This window comes from Ostrinia furnacalis, unplaced genomic scaffold (genome assembly GCF_004193835.3).
Source record: "Ostrinia furnacalis isolate ACB-3 unplaced genomic scaffold, ASM419383v2 OfSCF2147, whole genome shotgun sequence".
In the NCBI taxonomy this organism is placed as follows: Eukaryota; Metazoa; Arthropoda; class Insecta; order Lepidoptera; family Crambidae; genus Ostrinia; species Ostrinia furnacalis.
This window is the reverse complement of record NW_021132386.1, coordinates 92,740-108,211: the sequence shown is the minus strand read 5'-3', so window position 1 is coordinate 108,211 and position 15,472 is coordinate 92,740. Positions and strand designations below refer to the sequence as shown.

The window sequence follows — 15,472 nt, the reverse complement described above, 5'->3', positions numbered from 1 at the left end:
GGTAGTTAAGGGATTAAGGTCTGGTTTCATTCATCTGTTAATATGGACATATGAATGAAAGCAAACTTGTAATACTTTAAGCAATAGTGATTTGTTATTTTTTCCTAACTGGTTTCTACATTAGTGATGATTGAATTCGATGGTGATGAGAGTTGGAAGGTGTTTGGTAATGAAGATAAGATCCTTTTAGTCGTATAAGTATTCTCTTTTTGTATCTCGATGATGATGATGATAGTAACAAATGATGATGACCAACAGGTGGTGGTAGGCGGCGAAGTGGGGGTGATGAAAGGGCCCGTCCTGGGCCCGCGGCCGTACAATGCGCTCGCCATCATCCACACGCAGCAGAGCAACACCTTTGACATGCTCAACTCGCTCACCACCAGCGTCGTAAGTACCGGTGATGACTTGCAGGTGGTGATGATGAAGCTGCGGCAGCCAAATGGCTTCTCGATTAATGGTACAGCTGCAAACCTTTGTAAAGCTGAAATCTGTCTCTTGCTACGAAGGTGGAAAGCACCAGTACAGACTGATACCGAGCAGGTTATGATGAAAGGGCTTCGATATTCACCACAAACACCTGCAATATGATCAGCATGCTACCGACTGGACATTACCGTTAGGTAAACCCTTACAGCCGATGATGATGATGACTCGCAGATAGTATTTTAAAAGCCATGTATTTTCCATTAAATGCAGCCAGTGAAAAGGTAGGATCCTTTTCACTGAAACTGCTGTCTCGAATTTACGTTTTTCAACCGACAAGCTACGTAGTTTTCTAGAAATTTAAACTTGATCACGTATATTACAGGCAAGTCAACCAGTAGTGGGCGTGGGCGTGGGAGTGGGCGGGTACCGGCGTCGCAGCTCTGGGCAAGGCCCGCTTTGCGACCCAGAGTTGGACGACAGTGGGAACAAGCTCGTCGCGCGGTTGGAAGACGACGCTTTCATCTCGGAGCAGGATTTGGTGAGTTACCGCTTCTTTATCTATCATTACCAGCAGTGGGCGTGGGAGTGGGCGGGTAGTAGCTCAAGACAGGGTCCGCTCTGCGACCCAGAGTTGGACGACAGTGGGAACAAGCTCGTCGCGCGGTTGGAAGACGACGCTTTCATCTCGGAGCAGGATTTGGTGAGTTACCGCTTCTTTATCTATCATTACCAGCAGTGGGCGTGGGAGTGGGCGGGTAGTAGCTCAAGACAGGGTCCGCTCTGCGACCCAGAGTTGGACGACAGTGGGAACAAGCTCGTCGCGCGGTTGGAAGACGACGCTTTCATCTCGGAGCAGGATTTGGTGAGTTACCGCTTCTTTATCTATCATTACCAGCAGTGGGCGTGGGAGTGGGCGGGTAGTAGCTCAAGACAGGGTCCGCTCTGCGACCCAGAGTTGGACGACAGTGGGAACAAGCTCGTCGCGCGGTTGGAAGACGACGCTTTCATCTCGGAGCAGGATTTGGTGAGTTACCGCTTCTTTATCTATCATTACCAGCAGTGGGCGTGGGAGTGGGCGGGTAGTAGCTCAAGACAGGGTCCGCTCTGCGACCCAGAGTTGGACGACAGTGGGAACAAGCTCGTCGCGCGGTTGGAAGACGACGCTTTCATCTCGGAGCAGGATTTGGTGAGTTACCGCTTCTGTATCTATTATTACCAGCAGCGGGCGTGGGAATGGGCGAGTAGTAGCTCAAAGCAGGACTTGGTGAGTTACCGCATCTGTATCTGTTATTACCAGCAGTGGGCGTGGGAGTGGGAAGGTAGTAGCTCCGGACAGGGCCCGCTCTGCGACCCAGAGTTGGACGACAGTGGGAACAAACTCGTCGCGCGGTTGGAAGACGACGCCTTCATCTCGGAGCAAGACTTGGTGAGTTACCGCATCTGTATCTGTTATTACCAGCAGTGGGCGTGGGAGTGGGAAGGTAGTAGCTCCGGACAGTGTCCGCTCTGCGACCCAGAGTTGGACGACAGTGGGAACAAACTCGTTGCGCGGTTGGAAGACGACGCTTTCATATTTGAACAGGACTTGGTGAGTTACCGCATCTGTATCTGGTATTACCAGCAGTGGGCGTGGGAGTGGGCGGGTAGTAGCTCTGGACAGGGTCCTCTCTGCTACCCAGAGTTGGACGACAGTGGGAACAAACTCGTCGCGCGATTGGAAGACGACGCTTTTATCTCGGAGCAGGATTTGGTGAGTTATCGCTTCTTTATCTATCATTACCAGCAGTGGGATTGGGAGTGGGCGGGTAGTAGCTCAGGACAGGGCCCGCTCTGCGACCCAGAGTTGGACGACAGTGGGAACAAGCTCGTCGCGCGATTGGAAGACGACGCTTTCATCTCGGAGCAAGACTTGGTGAGTTACCGCATTTATATCTATTATTACCAGCAGTGGGCGTGGGAGTGGGAGGGTAGTAGCTCTGGGCAGGGCCCGCTCTGCGACCCAGAGTTGGACGACAGTGGGAACAAGCTCGTCTCGCGGTTGGAAGACGACGCTTTCATCTCGGAGCAGGATTTGGTGAGTTACCGCATCTATATCTATTATTACCAGCAGTGGGCGTGGGAGTGGGAAGGTAGTAGCTCCGGACAGGGTCCGCTCTGCGACCCAGAGTTAGACGACAGTGGGAACAAACTCGTTGCGTGGTTGGAAGTACTTGGAAGACGACGCTTTCATCTCGGAGCAGGATTTGGTGAGTCACTGTATACCTGCACTGTTGGGGCGGAGCCGCGAAAGAATGTCTAGGCCATCTAGCTCGGACAATAACTCGCAGCTCCGTCCCAAAGACTTCGGGAGGACACCGTCAGGTTTTAGTGAGTAGGCCCTGCCCATCTGGCAGGGAGAGCCTCACATAACCCACTGGTTCCCCCGGGCCAGTGGGTATGCAATTTCATGCATTTCCTGACGAAAAAAATAAAATAAAAAATACCTGCACTGTTAAGCCAGTGATATACTAGGGCACAGAAGTCGCACGACTTCGCCTGACGTCGCTACCGACATAAGTTGCGCGATGTCGGCAGAAATGTCAAGCGACAGCACTCGATTTCGCTTGATATGTTGTTGACATATGTCACGCACGAGATATCTATTCCCTGCCCTGGTGTAAAGACCCAATACACTGAACTGTCCCACCCGTGACATTGACAGAGAGGCGCCACCGTCAATACCGGATCGCTGTTTCCGATTTTTGCCAGGTTGGAAACTATAAAGTTGAACGATGGTGGCGCCACCCTGTCAATGGGTTTGGTGGGACAGTTCAGTGTAGGTCATCTATATCCTTGACTTAAAGTAGTAAATGTAAAATTATGGTTTAATTAAAGGTATAGGAACAGATCTCTCAATATCCATTATCATTACAAGATGAATAAATAGATCAGAAATACGGTTATCGCTATAATTTGGCGAGATAGTAATGAAAACTTTTTGCTTTTCAGGAAGAGAACATCGATATAGCTGAGAAACGCCTACCCCCGCCTGACGATAGCGGGGAAGTTACATCACAGGAAAACCAAAATGGTAAATAAATATAAAATACTATATGTCTAGCGCTTAACTAAATCAGTGCCTGAGGAATGGGAGCGGCACGGGAGTGTGTTTTTGAGACATCATATGTCAGCGAGACTTCAGATGTCCTTCATATTAGTATGCTCTTTGACGTCATACAGGGTGTTAGGTAAATGGGTATATGAGCCGACACTAGCCCATGTTAACATGGGCATATAAATGGTATGGTGAAGTCAGAAAATTGATATCTTTATTTTAATTATTTTAATTTTCATACAAAATCGGATTTTATAAAATTTATTTTGTATGAAAATTAAAAAAATTAAAATGATGATATCAAATTTCTGACTTCACCTTAACATTTATATGCCCATGTTAACATGGGCTAGTGTCGGCTCATATACCCATTTACCTAACACCCTGTATAATGTCAATGACTCAGTTATGCGCTAGACTACTACTTGAACTTTTGGTATTATTATCTTAGTTCGAAATTTTATTAGCTCTTTCTTCAGAAGAGTATCCTGGCGTCCATACTTATTTGATACCAAATAAATCATTCATCATTATCAGTTCATTTAGTCTCCAATGTCCATTGCACTGCACTCTCTAATTTACCAGAGGCAAATAAAATAAATATTTTCATAGTATGTATTTTGTGCATGTCCTGACACAGAATAATAATAAGTACTACGTACAGAAGTTTTACTTCGCGAAGGTATTTATAAAAAATTATGCTCAATGTCATTAACAATATGGTGTAATTTAGCCTGACTCAAGAGTCAAGCACCATTTTGTTGACAAACGTCAGTGATCGGCACTGCGCCGAAGCTATAGGGCTGACTTCGGTAAAATGATGTGACGTGAGGTGCCAAACTGCAGAAAATGGCGGAGGAAATACACGATTTAGCATGAATTATCATGAATAATATTAACTACTTATTTACCTCTCAGTGTGTTGAGGCAACTTAAAAAAGTACATTCTGTGTTTTTATTATTATTTAGGCAATTAAATACTGCACACTATTTAGTACACCATTTTCTTTATTTTCTTCCATCATACACAAGAATACGCGTGCGTGAGTCAATGTTCGCTCGTATGTGAGGCCTTGTCGAATAGTATCCTGTAGGTGGGCCATCGTGCGTGTTTTGTTTTCGATGTAAACTCTCGGAGATGAACAGGCGTGGTCCTGATAACGAACGCCCGTATTTACAAACGATGCTTGCTTATGTGAAGTAGCAAATCGAACGCAAAGAATAGAGCTCTGTGATTGGTTCGTGTGTCACCCTGTGCGTCCACGCGCACTGTGAGACCTCATAGTAATGTTTGTGAATACGGGCGTTTGTCTCCACTGCAGTAGCACGACCCTATCTAATTTACCAGAGGCAAATTAAATAAATAAATATTTTTTTAGTATTTTGTGCATGTCCTGATAAGTAAAAGAATGTCTTTATACGTTACAGGTCTAGAGTTCAGCCCTATCTACCCTCCGGACAAGTTAGAGCTGCAGAAAGACATGAAGCCAGATAAGGAGGATGAGGAGGAGCCAATTGGAGTCTCGCCTTGCGGCAGGTACTTACGTACTGTACAAATACTGTGGTTTAATCCTTATGTAAAGTACGGCCAACTAGCAGCGATACAAAAGGTCGACACGACTGTCGAGTTGACAATATATTCTGTCTCTTCCCATCTTGTGTATTTGTCGTAATGTCTCGTTCTCCCGCCAAAATATGTCAAAGTCAGACGGGTTCACCCATGACATTGGGTTTGTTTACATTTGGTATCGCTTCTCGTTGGCCGTACTTTAGTCATAATAGAGTCTAGTTTGCAATGAAATATTTACGCCCGTATTCTTGCGATGCTTGCTTTAGTGAAGCAGCAAATCGAACGCACAGCGTTGAATAGAGCTCTGTGATTGGTTCGTGTGTCACCCTGTGCGTCCACGCGCTCTGTGAGACCTCATAGTAATGTTTGTGAATACGGGTTTTAGTGTTGTGCTCCCGACTGTACGTACTATGGGCCACAGTTCCTAGCTATTTCCGGTCAAGTTGTCTCGTTCTATCGCAAAGAATCACCATTTGATGAGAGCGAGAGAAAAAACGGAAATGGATTGCTGGAACTGTGGCCCACTGTACTTCGGGCGGCGATTAATTTGGATTTTATTTTCATAATTGTATAGAGTATAAGCAAAGTAATTCTGCTGATAGACTCCTTTTATGGCAAAATTAGACGATATATCTTGTTTTTTTTTTAAACGAGAAAAAAAAGCAGAAAAAAGTATCTAGGTATAAAAAATACAAAGGAAACCATATTAAAAAACCTAATAAAAGCAAATAAACTTAAATAATATGGCCAACTCAAACTCAAACTAACTGAGTTATCTCTAATTATATTGGCAACATCTTAACTTGTAGTTCAACGGTTTATTCTAAGCATTATGTCTCTTTCAGGTTCTTCAAGTACGATAAAGAGGTGGGGCGGGGCTCGTTCAAGACGGTGTACCACGGGCTCGACACGCAGACCGGAGTCGCCGTCGCCTGGTGCGAATTACTGGTGAGTTGCGGGTTCGGTGCCGGTTGGGGTCAAACACTTAGGCTTGCACCATCTTATTTTAACTTTGACAAACGTCAAAAATCTGTCGAACTCCATACAAAAAAACACCGGTTATCACCATATTACGGTCAAAGTCAGGTGGTGCAACTCAGGCTTAGTAAGTATAGACGAAGCAATGTGGCATTTACAGGGCTACCTCGAAATGCTGTTTACGTAGTTTCGGGTCTATCTGACACCGTCGCTCATGCTGCCATTTCGCTTTGCGTGAAGGGGATGGCAACATTTGTAACTATGGATATGGAAATGTTTTTCGGATTATGTAGCGGCGATGGATGCTATTTTGCACTCTGTTTATAATATATTGTCAAAGTATCCTGGTTATACAGGAGTAGAAATAGGAGCGATTTGGTATTATAGTATGAACTGAATAAATCTTTCGCACTTTGACAACTTGGCAAGTGTCATTGTACAGCAATTCGGCTAGACATGTGAATAAACCACGGATACTCTCGGCGCACTTAAGGGACTCTTATCTAGGTTTAAATAAGATGTCAATATTTAGGTGTCAATTTATTGCTTGTTATGTCAAAACACTCCAGGGTATATATAATAGGGGAAAAAAATCTAGACACCGCGGTACAGCTTTACGCGTCTCAAAGAGCAGTGACATCTCTCGGCAAATAACACAAACATGTTTCATGGAAGGTTTACACAACATGCGACACTCGACTCTCAAACTAGTCTCTCAAAGTCTTTATTCCCTTTTCCAGGAGAAAAAGCTGAACAAAACGGAGCGTCTCCGCTTCCGCGAGGAAGCTGACATGCTGAAGAAGCTACAACATCCTAACATCGTCAGGTTCTACAACTACTGGGAGGGCACCGTGGCCAAGCGCAAGAATATTGTGCTTATTACTGAGCTTATGCTGTCTGGAACGCTCAAAGCGTAAGAGAACTTATTTATAACATAATACGGTCTAAAACACCTTTTATACCAATCGACTCTAAGTTAAAGTCCGGTCGCCGAGCAGACAGAATTTCGTACAATGACCCCAAGCTCCAGTACCCATCCTTATCGCTCGCGCGAAATTATATTGCTGTCGCGACTGTGCGACGGGCGGCCGCAGTGACTGTGAGCGAGACCGGACTTTAAACATAAATAAGGGTTGGGCTGGTTTTAGTGTCACGCGGACTGTCAGTGCGGATCGCTCCGCACAGCCGATCTGTATGAACTGCTAGGGAGCGAGCGGTTCCTGCGCACCGCATTACTCTAAAACGCTCCTTAGAAGTTCATACAGATCGGCCGTGCGGAGCGGGTCCGCACTGACAGTCTGCGCTACACTAAAAACAGCCTTACTATACTAGCGCTCACAAAGCGACAGCGCACATTGGGCGACAAAACGCGGCGACAGACGCGGCCACAACGCATGCGCGCGTCATTTCATATCATTAGCTTGTCATTGCGACGCGCGGATGCGTTTTGTGGTCGCGTCTGTCGCCGTGTTTTGTCGCCCAGTGTGCGCTGTCACTAAGATAGCGCAACTCGCGAAGTAGCGAGTGACATAGTACGATTCTACAACTACTGGGAGGGCACCGTGGCCAAGCGCAAGAACATCGTGCTTATTACCGAGCTTATGCTGTCTGGCACGCTCAAAGCGTAAGGAATCTTATGAATAACTTAATACGGTCCTAAATACCTTTTATATCAATCGACTCTAAGCATGTCAACAAAGTCCGGTCGCAGACAGATTTTCGTACAATGACCGCAAGCTACCCATACTTATCGCTCGCGCGTAATTATGTTGCTGTTGCGACTGTGCGACGGGCGGCCGCAGTGACTGTGTGCGCGACCGGACTTTAAACATAAATAAGGGTTAGGCTGGTTTTAGTGTCACGCGGATCTCTCCGCACAGCCGATCTGTATGAACTGCTAGGGAGCGAGCGGTTCCTGCGGACCGCATTACTCTAAAACGCTCCCTAGAAGTCTGAAGAAGTACTATACTAGCGCTCACAAAGCGACAGCGCACATTGGGCGACAAAACGCGGCGACAGACGCGGCCACAACGCATGCGCGCGTCATTTCATATCATTAGGTTGTCATTGCGACGCGCGGATGCGTTTTGTGTTCGCGTCTGTCGCCGCGTTTTGTCGCCCAGTGTGCGCTGTCGCTAAGATAACGCAACTCGCGAAGTAGCGAGTGACATAGTGCGGTTCTACAACTACTGGGAGGGTACCGTGGCCAAGCGCAAGAATATTGTGCTTATCACCGAGCTTATGCTGTCTGGAACGCTCAAAGCGTAAGCAACACTTTTTATTTACTTCTAACTTCGTAGCGTAGCGTTAAATGAAAGTGTCTTCACTCAGATGAGGTCTAGATGATGCCACTTGCGAGAGAAAGGGCTTTAATAGTTGCCAATAACTATAGCGCTCTTATCATATCTACACTTGCCAGTTGGCGCTACTGTTTTAGCCACTAGCGAGTGACAGGGCGTTTCTCGCCAGTGGCGCCAGTAGCCTTATTCACGTAACAAAACTTCAACGACAACGAATCGCTGAGTTTCGATCCTATCGAGTAATTGTTCTATCGAAATGACCCTTGTGAATACGGATTTAAAACTGTTTTTCAATAGTACGAATTCTAAACGTCAACGAGATTTTGACTGTGTCAAAATACGTGAATTAGGCGACAGTTGGTGAGCACAAGTTAATACAGTGACCTGTCTTTTCTTTTCCTATGAGTAAGTTATCACACGAAAAATGTCGTCCCATTTAGCCATCGCAGATTATTTTTATAAAAAAACGCTCACTAAAAACCTCTATATTCTTACATAATTTAATGTGAGTAACACAACAGTCTGTCAATGACAACAGACTACAGCCCTACTGACTTCTTTTGGCGAGCAAAACTAAACCCAAAAAGTCAAGGTTTTGTAGGATCTCTCAGGCCCAGAATACACGGTGAAATGCAACTGCAACGAAACTGCAATTTCTAGTTACTTTTGAGTTGCATCTAAGTTTCTGCCATAGACGGTTTGACCGTTTTCAAACTGGTCGCGTCATGTGTGGTCTCTCAACGGACGCTATGACAGAAACTTAGATGCAACTCAAAAGTAACTAGAAGTTGCAGTTTCGTTGCAGTTGCGTTTTACCGTGTGTTCTGGGCCTCAGAGTTTCTTAGGTCACAGAATGTGTTGGATAAAAACATACGTATCTTCTCGCAGGTACCTGCGGAGGTTCAAGCGGATCAACCCGAAGGTGCTGAAGTCGTGGTGCCGCCAGATCCTCAAGGGACTCAACTTCCTACACTCGCGGACGCCGCCGATCATTCACAGGTAGGTATGACATTCATACATCGTACCATTGTATAAAATAAGATTATTATAGTGCGAGCTTCGTACACCGTAAACTACGTCACTGAAAGTTTCTTTCGTTCGTTCGTTTCAGCCAAATGACGTCCACTGCTGGACAAAGGCCTCCTCCAAGGTTTTCCACAATGCACGGTCCTGCGCTGCCCGCATCCAGGCTCTTCCCGCGACCTTTACGAGATCGTCGGTCCACCTAGTAGGAGGCCTGCCCACGCTACGTCTTCCAACCCGTGGTTTCTTTAGTAGGATATAACTTCGTGGTTTTGTGGCTGCAGGATTTCGGTGTTTCACAGAAATTATGGCGCAAAAAACTTTATTTTTTTATGAGTTCCCTATAAAAAATGCTCATCATCTTTGCAACAAAAGGTTTATGTTCCCAACCCTAGTCAAATATTGTACTGAAATTCAGATCTGCTGATGAAGCCGTGAAAATGTAATAACAAGCAGGAGTAAAGTAGACCTCAAAAGAGCCAGGAAAGCCAATGTTTAGTGCATTCCTTGCCTCTCCGCATTACTTATAAAATACAGCTTGATTCCTACGACATCTGATGGGAATTGTTGAACTATAATGTGTTACAAAGCTTGTCACAATACGGTGTTTTGGTCGCAAGAACCCAGCTATATTTTATAAGGCATAGCAAATAACTTTTATCCGGCAGCGGGTAGTAACATTAAAAAAAATACTTTTTATGTCCGTTAAAGGCTTAAACCATCATTGTGTTGCAGAGATCTGAAATGCGACAACATCTTCATCACGGGCACGACGGGCAGCGTCAAGATCGGCGACCTGGGCTTGGCCACGCTCAAGAACAGGAGCTTCGCCAAGTCCGTCATCGGTGAGTGGCCAAGTAGAAGTATTTCGGGCCCTATCTCATTCAGGGTTCGAGGATATATATCAAAGGATATATATCAAGATATACACTCGACAGCAAATAAATCGCACCACCCGCGACGCGAACTTTAAAAATTTTCTTTTGACACAATAATGGTGCCCTAACAATATTGGTGTTATTTGAAAGCCCAATAAATATCCTTAAAGAAAAACACATTTTATTCCTTAATAAATGANTATTTTGATATTTATAATAAATATCGGATATTTTCGAACCCTGATCTCATTTACATACCACGATTGCGCGACCGATGGTGCTACCATAGGCGTCCTAATGAACTAGGGCCCCATGAACCGGAAAACGTAGCGTGAGACGTCCACCCACAAGGTGGACCGACACATTATAAAGGTAGTAGGAAGGCGCTGGACGCAGGCCGCTACTAATCATATCATGAAAATTATTGGGGGAGGCCTATGTTCAGCAGTGGACGTCCTATGCCTGAGATGTTGATGATGATGATGAACTCTAAGTTCGTTTTTACTGTGTGATCTTTCATAGTATACACATGTGTATTTTATACAGTAGCTCATAAAGTAGAGAGCAAGGTTAAGAACTCACGAAGCATTTGTCCCTGTTCCGGAGCAGAAACCTCTGTTAACCTCACCCACCCGCCAATCGATCGTTGATCGTTCCATATTACGTGCGGGTGGAAATCGCCACACGAGTACTCGACTTCAGTCCTGTATTTGCGTAAACTCTCCCGTATAAAGTCCGGTCGCCGAGAAGATAGAATTTCGTCCAATGACCTCAAGCTACCCATCCTTATCGCTCGCGTGTGCTCACTGCAGCCGCCCGTCGCACAGTCGCGACAGCAATATAATAACGTGCGAGCGATAAGGATGGGTAACTTGGGGTCATTGGACGAAATTCTATCTGCTAGGCGACCGGACTTTAAGACGACAGCATGGCATATCATACCATGATAATACAGGCTATTTTTCAACAAAAATGTATTATGCATATTGCAACTGTCAACTTTTCCCACAGGCACGCCCGAGTTCATGGCGCCCGAAATGTACGAGGAGCACTACGACGAATCAGTGGACGTTTATGCTTTCGGCATGTGTATGCTGGAGATGGCCACCGGAGAATACCCCTACAGCGAGTGCAGCGGGCCCGCGCAGATATACAAGAAAGTTGTTTCGGTGAGTGCCCCCCTAGTTTCCCCTTAGCGAACTCCTGCCCCCATCTAGTCGCCCCCTGGCCCCCCTAGTGGCCCCTACCCCCTAGTGGCTCCCAGCCCCCTGCCCCTAGCAGCCCCCCCTAGTGGTCCCTGGCTCCCATAACGCCCCCTGGCCCACCTAGAGATCCCTGGCCCCCCTAGCGCCGACTCTCCTCCACTAGCGCCCACTGGCCCCCCTAGTGGCTTCTGACTCCCATTAGCGCCCCCTAGCCCCCTCTAGCGCCCTAGGCGCCGTAGCAGCACCGGCGAGCACCCCTACAGCGAGTGCAGCGGGCCCGCGCAGATATACAAGAAGGTTGTTTCGGTGAGTGCCCTCCCGGCCCCCCTGGCCCCCCGGCATAACTGCCACCGCCTAGCGTCCTCCTCCTCCTCCCCCCCTTCCTAGCTTCCCACTGGCCCCCCTAACGCACATGGCCCCCCTAGCGTCCCCCTAGCGCCCCTCCGGCCCCCTAGCGACCTCTGGCCCTCCTAGCGCCCCAGGCGTGCGAGCAGCCCTACAGCGAGTGCAGCGGGCCCGCGCAGATATACAAGAAGGTCGTGTCGGTGAGTGCCCCCTTAGCGTCCCCTTAGCGAACTTCTGCCCCCCCCCCCCCCCAGCGCCTCCCATGGCCCCCCTAGCGCACCCTGGCCCCCTTGCCCCCCTTGGCCCCTAGTTGACAAACCACTCTAGAGCCAACCCTAGTCAATGTAAATGTGATGAAGATGTGAAGCAGTAGGAGGACTTACTGCTTCAGCGCTCAACAGTTGGCGCCACTGTCTTAGCCTCTAGCGAGTAATATAACCTTAATCTACAATGGTGCCAACATAGGAGTCTGTAGGTTAGCCCTCAATTCACTGAACTAGACTCTTAATAGTTGCACAGGTGTGATTAGTAGAATGCTAACTCCTGTATTTACAAACATTACTATGAGATGAAAATGGCAAATAATAATACTTCGCAACTACCTTCGAACTTTATTCATTTGAACTTTTGGCGCCTATTAATTTACCCTTTCTTCCTAGGGTGTGAAACCTCAAAGTCTGGAAAAGGTCACCATCCCAGAAGTGCGGGACATCATCGAGTCTTGCATCAGGCCGAACAAAGCTGATCGCCCCAAAGTAAAAGATCTGTTAAACCACGAGTTCTTCGGCGAAGACATCGGTCTACGGCTGGAGATCGTGGGCCGAGACCTTGTTACGTCCTCCGATATGACCAAGATACAGTTCCGGCTTAAGATCATCGACCCCAAGAAACGGTATACCTTTTTGATCACTTATCGTTTCAGCCCAATGACGTCCACTGCTAGATAAAGACCTCCCCCAAGGATTTCCATAGCGACCAGTTCTGCGTTGCCCGCATTTGACTCACAAAAATTATCACTTAACTAAGTGCAAACCAAGCCTAATAACTCTTCTAGTCACATGTAAACTTAAACAGAAATGAAAGGACATAATATAATGTATTTGAAGATTAGACTGTCTGATGCCAGCATATTAAGCAGCAGACAAGAATAGGTGGTATTTGTGTAGTGAAATAAGGCTTTAGGTAATATTTGTTTAATGAATGAAATAAGGCTTCACTTAATTTCACTAATCGGTCACGTTTGCTTCAGTGCATTTGGGAATAATAATCTCATAAATACCTATGAAATACTTTCTACAGCAAAATTAGTAAAATATTATTCTGAAACCTGTTTGCTAGTGCGGGCAAGTGACCGCTTAGATGGATGTTGTTTCGGTAGTGGTGCTCTGCTACCGGCTTTAATTGGATTTTTCCATTAGTCCATTGACATTGCTGGTCTAATACCTCATTCTTCTTTTCCTTGTTAAAATGAAATCATTTATTTGCTTAGAAATGAAGGCCAGTGTCTATCGGTCTCTTATGTTATCCTCTATCGTCTAGTTACCATAAGACAAGTTACCATTTAGTTTAATATGCCCAGTAGGCCTAAGATGCGCGCCGTGATAACTTTTATTGACGTCAAAATGTATGGGCAAAATCGATAAAATGGCGTGATAACCGCTTATCGCGGCGCGCATCTTAGGCCTACAGTACCTCTAGTACGAAAAACTTTCGAGTTCGTTTCGTTTGCGTATTCAAAGTGTCATCGAAAAATTTTGTATGAAAAATTAAACAGCGCCCACTATATTATAGCCGCCCTAGGGGGCGCTGTTTAATTTTTCATACAAAATTTTTCGATGACACTTTGAATACGCAAACGAAACGAACTCGAAAGTTTTTCGTACTAGAGGTACTGGTCTAGTAACCATAAGACAAGTTACCATTCAGTTTGTTATGCCCAGGTCGTACACCCACAAAGAGAACGAAGCGATTCAGTTCGAGTTCGACATGGAGCACGACGACTGCGAGGAGGTGGCCAACGACATGGCCAAGGCCGGCCTCATCATGGAGGAGGACGCCCGCATCGTCTTCAAGCTGCTCAAGTCGCAGCTCATCAGCCTCAACAGGTATGTAAGATGAGACAATAATAACACACATCCTCTCCCCTGGACCATACTGCCCTCTCCTGGACCAGACTGCCCTCCCCTGGACCAAGACCCCCCGTCCCCCAGGAAGAAACCCCCGACCCTCCAGGCATCCCCCTAAGACCAGATCCCCATCTCCCTAGGACTAGATCCCAGTCCCCCTAGGATGAGACCCCCGTCCCCCTAGGACGAGGCCCCCATCCCCCCTAAGGAGCGAGCGGTTCCTGTGAACCGCATTACTCGAAAACGCTCCCTAGAAGTTCATACAGATCGCCTGTGAGGAGCGGATCCGCACCGGACGGTCCGCGTGTCACTAAAACCAGCCCGAGTGAATAGAATAGAATAGAATAGAATACCTTTATTCAGCATTAACATTTATGTGCATACATGTACAGAGGTTAAATATTACTGAGCCATGCTGAAAAGGCGCCCGCTCAGCGAAAATCGTGACATGACACACACAAGTCGTCAAGTCACGAAGCTGGTTTTCAGCGGGTACCAACATGGGGGTTATTACAACAATTATGCGTCCTTTTGACACTGATGAAGTTTATCAATAAAATTCGTGTCGGTTCGTAACACTTCCTGGCAAAAAGACGCGCAACAGAGGGCGCTGCTGTTAAAATAAAAAAAGAATTTATTTACATAAATACAAAATAAAATATTAAAAAAAAAGGTAGACCTAAAATATTACATTTACAAAATATTTATAAAAATAAACTCCACAATTGTTCCAAGACGTACACTAAACAAAATAACGAGACTAGAACACAATCAGTTAACGGTATAATTATTAATTAAAAAATAAATAAAAAAACGGTATAACGTTTTCACTATAAAAATAACTTTAATACTTATGTGATCCGCTCAGAATACGGAACAAACCAGAAACCGTCAACGGGCGTAAATGTGTATTCATATAGATGACCCACGCTGAACTGTCCCACCAAACTCAATGACAGGGGGGCGCTACCATCGTTCAACTATATGGTTTCCAACATGGCAAAAATCGGAACCGACGATCCGGTATAGACGGTGGCGCCCCACTGTCAATGTCATGCGTAGGACAGTTCAGTATTTTGGAACTATATAAATTACTCCAAATCGCACTAATTTGACTTTAGAGCAATTAGTCAATGGCCGGCGCGCGCATTGTTTACATATCCGTCAGATTGACACTTTATAATTAAATTATGCCGTCTTGTGCCGTTCCAACATGTAAGAATGCTACTGGAATTACGAAGAAAGTGCATGGGATCATGTTTTATCCGTAAGTAGCACATTTCCAATTCATTTTAATTAAATAATAATTTTCAAAAAAAATCACGGTTGTATTTTGTAAGTGTTGCCACAGGTCAACGGAATATTTTACCCTACTTTTTTTTATATTGAATTACATTTGTCTATAAAAAATTCACGCGTTAATTTTGTTAGCGTTACCACAGAATAATGGAATATTTTCCCCATCCTTTTTGTTTTAATTAGTTTTCAGTGTAATTTCATCCATGACATGACAACCTGATTAAT

At 45.8% G+C, this 15,472-nt stretch overlaps 1 protein-coding gene across 21 annotated transcripts in view; it reads left to right on the top strand.

The window, feature by feature from the left end:
• Wnk (Wnk kinase) overlaps positions 1-15,472 on the top strand; it is a 90,533-nt gene that overhangs the window by 31,112 nt on the left and 43,949 nt on the right. For 15 of the 21 annotated variants that reach the window (XM_028307236.1, XM_028307227.1, XM_028307235.1 and 12 more), the window contains 12 exons: positions 259-390; positions 812-877; positions 1,040-1,615; positions 3,418-3,499; positions 4,952-5,060; positions 5,939-6,041; positions 6,812-6,984; positions 9,260-9,370; positions 10,130-10,239; positions 11,284-11,441; positions 12,482-12,714; positions 13,763-13,927. In XM_028307236.1, coding sequence (XP_028163037.1) covers positions 259-390; positions 812-877; positions 1,040-1,615; positions 3,418-3,499; positions 4,952-5,060; positions 5,939-6,041; positions 6,812-6,984; positions 9,260-9,370; positions 10,130-10,239; positions 11,284-11,441; positions 12,482-12,714; positions 13,763-13,927 — 2,018 coding nt within the window. Of the gene's footprint in view, positions 1-258; positions 391-811; positions 968-1,039; positions 1,616-1,762; positions 1,856-1,934; positions 2,018-2,240; positions 2,342-2,413; positions 2,504-2,645; positions 2,676-3,417; positions 3,500-4,951; positions 5,061-5,938; positions 6,042-6,811; positions 6,985-9,259; positions 9,371-10,129; positions 10,240-11,283; positions 11,442-12,481; positions 12,715-13,762; positions 13,928-15,472 lie in introns of those variants that run through there. The other 6 variants (XM_028307241.1, XM_028307242.1, XM_028307247.1 and 3 more) reach the window with 6 other exon arrangements.